The following is an 8307-nucleotide window of genomic DNA, read 5'->3' as shown; positions in this document are numbered from 1 at the left end:
AAAACGGCATTGCACAAGAGTTTGCAAAGTGCCGCTAAGAGAAGGATTGTTGCAGCTCATTACCAGATTTCGGTGACATGCGTGAGGCGCTTGACAAGTCGCGCAATGAGGAGGTAACATTTCACAAGAAACTAGTAGGGATGAGGGTCAGCAACAATGCCAAAGAAACGCCTCCGAAAAGAAGGAAAAACGGTATTGCACAAGAGTTTGCAAAGTACCCGAAGAGAAGGATTGTTGCAGCTCTTTACCAGATTTCGGTGACATGCGTGAGGCGCTTGACACCTGCGCAATGAGGGGGCAACATTTCACGAGAAACTAGTAGGGATGAGGGTCAGCAACAATGCCAAAGAAACGCCTCCGAAAAGAAGGAAAAACGGTATTGCACAAGAGTTTGCAAAGTGCCCCGAAGAGAAGGATTGTTGCAGCTCTTTACCAGATTTCGGTGACATGCGTGAGGCGCTTGACAAGTGCGCAATGAGGAGGTAACATTTCACGAGAAACTAGTAGGGATGAGGGTCTGCAACAATGCCAAGGAAACGCCTCCGAAAAGAAGGAAAAAAGGTATTGCACAAGAGTTTGCAAAGTGCCCCGAAGAGAAGGATTGTTGCAGCTCTTTACCAGATTTCGGTGACATGCGTGAGGCGCTTGACACCTGCGCAATGAGGGGGCAACATTTCACGAGAAACTAGTAGGGATGAGGGTCAGGAACAATGCGAAAGAAACGCCTCCGAAAAGAAGAAAAAACGGTATTCGACAAGAGTTTGCAAAGTGCCGCTAAGAGAAGGATTGTTGCAGCTCATTACCAGATTTCGGTGACATGCGTGAGGCGCTTGACAAGTGCGCAATGAGGACGCAACATTTCACGAGAAACTAGTATGGATGAGGGTCAGCAACAATGCCAAAGAAACGCCTCCGAAAAGAAGGAAAAACGGTATTGCACAAGAGTTTGCAAAGTGCCTCTAAGAGAAGGATTGTTGCAGCTCATTACCAATTTCGGTGACATGCGTGAGGGGCTTGACAAGTGCGCAAAGAGGAGGTAACATTTCACGAGAAACTAGTAGGGATGAGAGTCAGCAACAATGCCAAAGAAACGCCTCCGTAAAGAAAGAAAAACGGTATTGCACAAGAGTTTGCAAAGTGCCGCTAAGAGAAGGAATGTTGCAGCTCATTACCAGATTTTGCTGACATGCGTGAGGCGCTTGAGAAGTGCGCAATGAGGAGGTAACATTTCACGAGAAACTAGTAGGGATGAGGGTCAGCAACAATGCCAAAGAAACGCCTCCGAAAAGAAGAAAAAACGGTATTGCACAAGAGTTTGGAAAGTGCCGCTAAGAGAAGGATTGTTGCAGCTCATTACCAGATTTCGGTGACATGCGTGAGGCGCTTGACACCTGCGCAATGAGGGGGCAACATTTCACGAGAAACTAGTAGAGATGAGGGTCAGCAACAATGCCAAAGAAACGCCTCCGAAAAGAAGGAAAAACGGTATTGCACAAGAGTTTGCAAAGTGCCGCTAAGAGAAGGATTGTTGCAGCTCATTACCAGATTTCGGTGACATGCGTGAGGCGCTTGACAAGTGCGCAATGAGGAGGTAACATTTCACGAGAAACTAGTATGGATGAGGGTCAGCAACAATGCCAAAGAAACGCCTCCGAAAAGAAGGAAAAACGGTATTGCACAAGAGTTTGCAAAGTGCCTCTAAGAGAAGGATTGTTGCAGCTCTTTACCAGATTCAAGTGACATGCGTGAGGCGCTTGACATCTGCGCAATGAGGGGGAACATTTCACGAGAAACTAGTAGGGATAAGGGTCAGCAACAATGCGAAAGAAATGCCTCCGAAAAGAAGGAAAAACGGTATTGCACAAGAGTTTGCAAAGTGCCTCTAAGAGAAGGATTGTTGCAGCTCATTACCAGATTTCGGTTACATGCGTGAGGCGCTTGACGCCTGGGTAATGAGGACGCAACATTTCACGAGAAACTAGTAGGGATGAGGGTCAGCAACAATGCGAAAGAAACGCCTCCGAAAAGAAGGAAAAACGGTATTGCACAAGAGTTTCCAAAGTGCCACTAAGAGAAGGATTGTTGCAGCTCATTACCAGATTTCGGTGACATGCGTGAGGGGCTTGACAAGTGCACAAAGAGGAGGTAACATTTCACGAGAAACTAGTAGGGATGAGGGTCAGCAACAATGCCAAAGAAACGCCTCCGTAAAGAAGGAAAAACGGTAATGCACAAGAGTTTGCAAAGTGCCGCTAAGAGAAGGAATGTTGCAGCTCATTACCAGATTTTGCTGACATGCGTGAGGCGCTTGAGAAGTGCGCAATGAGGTGGTAACATTTCACGAGAAACTAGTAGGGATGAGGGTCAGAAACAATGCCAAAGAAACGCCTCCGAAAAGAAGAAAAAACGGTATTGCACAAGAGTTTGGAAAGTGCCGCTAAGAGAAGGATTGTTGCAGCTCATTACCAGATTTCGGTGACATGCGTGAGGCGCTTGACACCTGCGCAATGAGGGGGCAACATTTCACGAGAAACTAGTAGGGATGAGGGTCAGCAACAACGCCAAAGAAATGCCTCCGAAAAGAAGGAAAAACGGTATTGCACAAGAGTTTGCAAAGTGCCGCTAAGAGAAGGATTGTTGCAGCTCATTACCAGATTTCGGTGACATGCGTGAGGCGCTTGACAAGTGCGCAATGAGGAGGTAACATTTCACGAGAAACTAGTAGGGATGAGGGTCTGCAACAATGCCAAGGAAACGCCTCCGAAAAGAAGGAAAAACGGTATTGCACAAGAGTTTGCAAAGTGCCTCTAAGAGAAGGATTGTTGGAGTTCTTTACCAGATTTCGGTGACATGCGTGAGGCGCTTGACGCCTGGGTAATGAGGAGGCAACATTTCACGAGAAACTAGTAGGGATGAGGGTCAGCAACAATGCGAAAGAAACGCCTCCGAAAAGAAGGAAAAACGGTATTGCACAAGAGTTTGCAAAGTGCCGCTAAGAGAAGGATTGTTGCAGCTCATTACCAGATTTCGGTTACATGCGTGAGGCGCTTGACAAGTCGCGCAATGAGGAGGTAACATTTCACGAGAAACTAGTAGGGATGAGGGTCAGCAACAATGCCAAAGAAACGCCTCCGAAACAAGGAAAAACGGTATTGCACAAGAGTTTGCAAAGTGCCCCGAAGAGAAGGATTGTTGCAGCTCTTTACCAGATTTCGGTGACATGCGTGAGGCGCTTGACACCTGCGCAATGAGGGGGCAACATTTCACGAGAAACTAGTAGGGATGAGGGTCAGGAACAATGCGAAAGAAACGCCTCCGAAAAGAAGAAAAAACGGTATTCCACAAGAGTTTGCAAAGTGCCGCTAAGAGAAGGATTGTTGCAGCTCATTACCAGATTTCGGTGACATGCGTGAGGCGCTTGACAAGTGCGCAATGAGGAGGTAACATTTCACGAGAAACTAGTATGGATGAGGGTCAGCAACAATGCCAAAGAAACGCCTCCGAAAAGAAGGAAAAACGGTATTGCACAAGAGTTTGCAAAGTGCCTCTAAGAGAAGGATTGTTGCAGCTCTTTACCAGATTCAAATGACATGCGTGAGGCGCTTGACATCTGCGCAATGAGGGGGAACATTTCACGAGAAACTAGTAGAGATGAGGGTCAGCAACAATGCCAAAGAAACGCCTCCGAAAAGAAGGAAAAACGGCATTGCACAAGAGTTTGCAAAGTGCCGCTAAGAGAAGGATTGTTGCAGCTCATTACCAGATTTCGGTGACATGCGTGAGGCGCTTGACAAGTGCGCAATGAGGAGGTAACATTTCACGAGAAACTAGTAGAGATGAGGGTCAGCAACAATGCCAAAGAAACGCCTCCGAAAAGAAGGAAAAACGGCATTGCACAAGAGTTTGCAAAGTGCCGCTAAGAGAAGGATTGTTGCAGCTCATTACCAGATTTCGGTGACATGCGTGAGGCGCTTGACAAGTCGCGCAATGAGGAGGTAACATTTCACGAGAAACTAGTAGGGATGAGGGTCAGCAACAATGCCAAAGAAACGCCTCCGAAAAAAGGAAAAACGGTATTGCACAAGAGTTTGCAAAGTGCCCCGAAGAGAAGGATTGTTGCAGCTCTTTACCAGATTTCGGTGACATGCGTGAGGCGCTTGACACCTGCGCAATGAGGGGGCAACATTTCACGAGAAACTAGTAGGGATGAGGGTCAGGAACAATGCGAAAGAAACGCCTCCGAAAAGAAGAAAAAACGGTATTCCACAAGAGTTTGCAAAGTGCCGCTAAGAGAAGGATTGTTGCAGCTCATTACCAGATTTCGGTGACATGCGTGAGGCGCTTGACAAGTGCGCAATGAGGAGGTAACATTTCACAAGAAACTAGTATGGATGAGGGTCAGCAACAATGCCAAAGAAACGCCTCCGAAAAGAAGGAAAAACGGTATTGCACAAGAGTTTGCAAAGTGCCTCTAAGAGAAGGATTGTTGCAGCTCTTTACCAGATTCAAGTGACATGCGTGAGGCGCTTGACATCTGCGCAATGAGGGGGAACATTTCACGAGAAACTAGTAGGGATAAGGGTCAGCAACAATGCGAAAGAAATGCCTCCGAAAAGAAGGAAAAACGGTATTGCACAAGAGTTTGCAAAGTGCCTCTAAGAGAAGGATTGTTGCAGCTCATTACCAGATTTCGGTTACATGCGTGAGGCGCTTGACGCCTGGGTAATGAGGACGCAACATTTCACGAGAAACTAGTAGGGATGAGGGTCAGCAACAATGCGAAAGAAACGCCTCCGAAAAGAAGGAAAAACGGTATTGCACAAGAGTTTCCAAAGTGCCACTAAGAGAAGGATTGTTGCAGCTCATTACCAGATTTCGGTGACATGCGTGAGGGGCTTGACAAGTGCACAAAGAGGAGGTAACATTTCACGAGAAACTAGTAGGGATGAGGGTCAGCAACAATGTCAAAGAAACGCCTCCGTAAAGAAGGAAAAACGGTATTGCACAAGAGTTTGCAAAGTGCCGCTAAGAGAAGGAATGTTGCAGCTCATTACCAGATTTTGCTGACATGCGTGAGGCGCTTGAGAAGTGCGCAATGAGGTGGTAACATTTCACGAGAAACTAGTAGGGATGAGGGTCAGCAACAATGCCAAAGAAACGCCTCCGAAAAGAAGAAAAAACGGTATTGCACAAGAGTTTGGAAAGTGCCGCTAAGAGAAGGATTGTTGCAGCTCATTACCAGATTTCGGTGACATGCGTGAGGCGCTTGACACCTGCGCAATGAGGGGGCAACATTTCACGAGAAACTAGTAGGGATGAGGGTCAGCAACAACGCCAAAGAAATGCCTCCGAAAAGAAGGAAAAACGGTATTGCACAAGAGTTTGCAAAGTGCCGCTAAGAGAAGGATTGTTGCAGCTCATTACCAGATTTCGGTGACATGCGTGTGTTAGGATAAACGAACAATTCAAAAGACGTTTATTCGTCTTTCCGTTACAAAGGATCACTGGGTTAACAAGAGGCCGTGTTGCTTCTTTCGTGGCCAACACCTGAGTCTGTTGTTTACGCGCCGCGCAAGCGCTCGTCCTCCTCATCCTCTCCTCACATCACTCTCTCCTCCCGCGGGCGGCTCGGGTTGCTCGGACTCAAAGTTCGGGTTGCTCGCCCTCCGGCGAAGGATCTCCGTCGGCGGGGATGAGCTGGCGCTCACATTCGGCCATCCTGTGCCACCGACCGCCCCGGTCAGAATCGTCCTCGCGGCCCGATTCTTCCGAACTTGTCTCGTGTAATTCCCGGTCCCAAAGCTTCAGCTTGTCAACCGGTGCAATACTGCTGTAAGCTCTTCGCCTTTGCCGCCCCGGAGGCACGTTTTCGATGCGGTAGCGGTCGTTGGGAAGCCTTTCTCGGATGATATACGGTCCTTTGTATTTTTCTTTCAGTTTCCTTGACTCCCCACTTGCTGCCGGTTCTCGCTCAACTAGTACAACATCTCCGGGATTGTATGTCGGCGCTTCCACCCGCTTCCTGTTGTACCGCTCCTGTTGCTTGCGTTGGTCTTCTCGGATATTCTCCGCCGCTGCGGCTCGCCTGGTTTCAACCTCATGGTCAAATTACTCGGCGAGGGCGTCTTCCACGGTGTCGCCCTTGATGCCTCGCGGCCTGAAGTTGAAGAGCAGTCCGAACGGAGTAGTTTTAGTGGCTTTGTGGAGCGTATTGTTTATGCCCCACATCACCTGAGGCAACGCAGAGTCCCAGTCTTTGCCGTTTGCATCTTTCGTCAAGCTTGCCACTGCCGGGGTTATCATGCGATTATATCTTTCGACTTGCCCGTTAGCTCGCGGAGTGGCAGTAGCGTTTTTGACGTGCACTATGTTGTAAGTTTCGCACGCTGCTTTGAATTTGGCACTTGTATAAGCAGTTCCGCGGTCCGTGATCACCATAGCCGGTGGGCCAAAGATTCCTGCCACATCGTGTAGAAACTGCGCCGCTGGTGCAGCTGATGTGTTGCGGACTGCACGCAACAATACGAACTTTGTGAAAGAGTCCACGACTACAATTATGTAGGCGTTTCCGGACTTGCTTCTTACAAATGGGCCTAGGTGATCGATGTGTATTGATCGAAATGGCTCGTTGCCCTTGTCAATGCTGTGAAGTTTGCCCGGTCTCTTTCCAGATGGCGTCTTGTGGAAAAGACATTCGATGCAAGAGGCTATGTATCTTCTAACGTAACGCTTCATGCTGGGAAACCAATACCTTTCCCTAAGTTTCTTCAAGGTTTTCTCCACTCCAAAATGGCCAATGTCATCATGACATGTCCTGACGATTCTCCAGCGAGTCTGGTTCGGAACTACCCACAGCAGTCCTTCGTTAGAGTCGGTTTCTTGGTTCTTCTTGAATACTATGCCGTTACGCAACCGGTATTCGTTTTTGACGCGCCTGTCTTCTTTGGATAGGTCTTCTTTTTTTTCTAGCCTTTCCTTCAAAGCTTGAACTTTTGGATCATTCAGCTGGGCAACGGTTAGCACGTCTTCTGTCGCTATGCATGTTGCAAGGACGTGAAGGCCAGGAACGATATCCGTCTCTTCTGGGGGGTCGTATGCAGAGCGGCTAAGTGCATCAATCTCTGAAATGGTGGTTGCGAAGCAGTCCCGATACTCAAAAATAAGCTCTTCGAGCTTTTCACGTTCCTTAGGAGCAACATCAGGACCTCCTTGAATCTCTTCGCTCGGTATCATTAAGGGCTGCTGAACAATGCTGGTGTCCGACTCACCCTCTCGTGGCGATGCATCGTCTGGGTAGCAAATTTCCGCTCGTGCGACTCGTTCGTTCTCTTTGATGGTCAGTTCATGATTGGAAATGTTCATTATAGGGACTACTGTTTCGTTGGTCCCGTAAACGCTGAGGACACAACGTGGTATGTAATGCTCTCCACCTTCTTGGCACCTGAGCTGCATGTCCACGAAGACATCTGAGCGTGGTGCGCTACCAGTGGCGTAGAGCTTAACGAAACCCGCGTATTTTGGGGGCACAACCGTTGTTTCCTTCGCCCATAGGCACACAGGTCGTTCTGGGAGCTCTGGAATTTCAATGGACTGAAGCGTGTCGTCTCTATTGTCCTCGTTCCTGTGCTCCTCAAAAATCCGCACTGTGTTCTTCCGCCTCACAATCGTGATGTGTGGTTGCTCGGTGAAAGGTTGTCCCACGAGTAGGGGTATGGACTGTGGCGCGTCTGGCACGACCAGCACGGGAACGTCCGCTGTAGCTTGGTCGACCGTGAGGGTGATGTTCGTTTCCCCACACGATGTCACATGTCCGGACCCGTAGCCCCCGATAGTGAACGGCTTTGTCAACTTCGTGTAAGCGACTCCGATTCGGTTGACATCCTCCTTCCGCAGAGTTACGCATTGGCTACCGAGATCGACGTTTGCTCGTATGTCGCAGCCGTTCGCTTTCGCCATCATAAAGTACTTTTCGTTCGCCTCTTCAGCGGCTCGGAGGTCAAAGCCCAACACCTTCTGAGCGACGCGCGCTCCTCTCTCCGTTTTTGCCCTGCAGTCTTTTTCTCCATGGCCCACTCGTCCGCAAGCGTTGCATCTCGCCTTTCGCGGTGGTGCCGGGCAATTGAGGGACACGTGACCGTACTCGCTGCAGTTGAAGCAGAGGGGCTGTCCTCTTTCATTCCATGGCGGCTTCCTCCTCGCCTTCGGAGAAAGGTTCTTGTGGTCGGTAGTGTTCAAGGCCGACGCCATTGCTTCGCTTTTGTTGCCATGGGCGTTGGCATATGCGGGGAAACGAGAATAGTTCGGGGG

At 49.0% G+C, this 8307-nt stretch overlaps 1 protein-coding gene across 1 annotated transcript; it reads right to left on the bottom strand.

The window, feature by feature from the left end:
* Positions 1–5463: 5463 nt before the first annotated feature.
* Positions 5464–7956, bottom strand: LOC149361495 (uncharacterized). Its single transcript, XM_089568096.1, has 2 exons — positions 6952–7956; positions 5464–6051 (listed from the first exon to the last, which is right to left on the bottom strand). The coding sequence occupies exons 1-2, from the start codon at positions 7954–7956 to the stop codon at positions 5644–5646; spliced, it is 1413 nt and encodes a 470-aa protein (XP_089424222.1). The 3' UTR covers positions 5464–5643.
* Between the last annotated feature and the right edge of the window lie 351 nt (positions 7957–8307).

The sequence above is a fragment of the Amblyomma mixtum genome, chromosome 2, assembly GCF_055824585.1.
Source record: "Amblyomma mixtum isolate Tamu chromosome 2, ASM5582458v1, whole genome shotgun sequence".
Lineage (NCBI taxonomy): Eukaryota > Metazoa > Arthropoda > Arachnida > Ixodida > Ixodidae > Amblyomma > Amblyomma mixtum.
This window is presented reverse-complemented; position numbering and strand designations above follow the sequence as displayed.

What these genes read in the sequence shown, in the direction of transcription:
- LOC149361495 (XM_089568096.1), bottom strand. Translation starts at nt 7,956, where the DNA reads ATGGCGAAAGCGAACGGCTGCGACATACGAGCAAACGTCGATCTCGGT. An exon ending in GGCTAGAAAAAAAAGAAGAC is followed by an intron (nt 6,052 to 6,951) that starts CTATCCAAAGAA and finishes ATCCGAGAAGAC; the next exon opens with CAACGCAAGCAACAGGAGCG.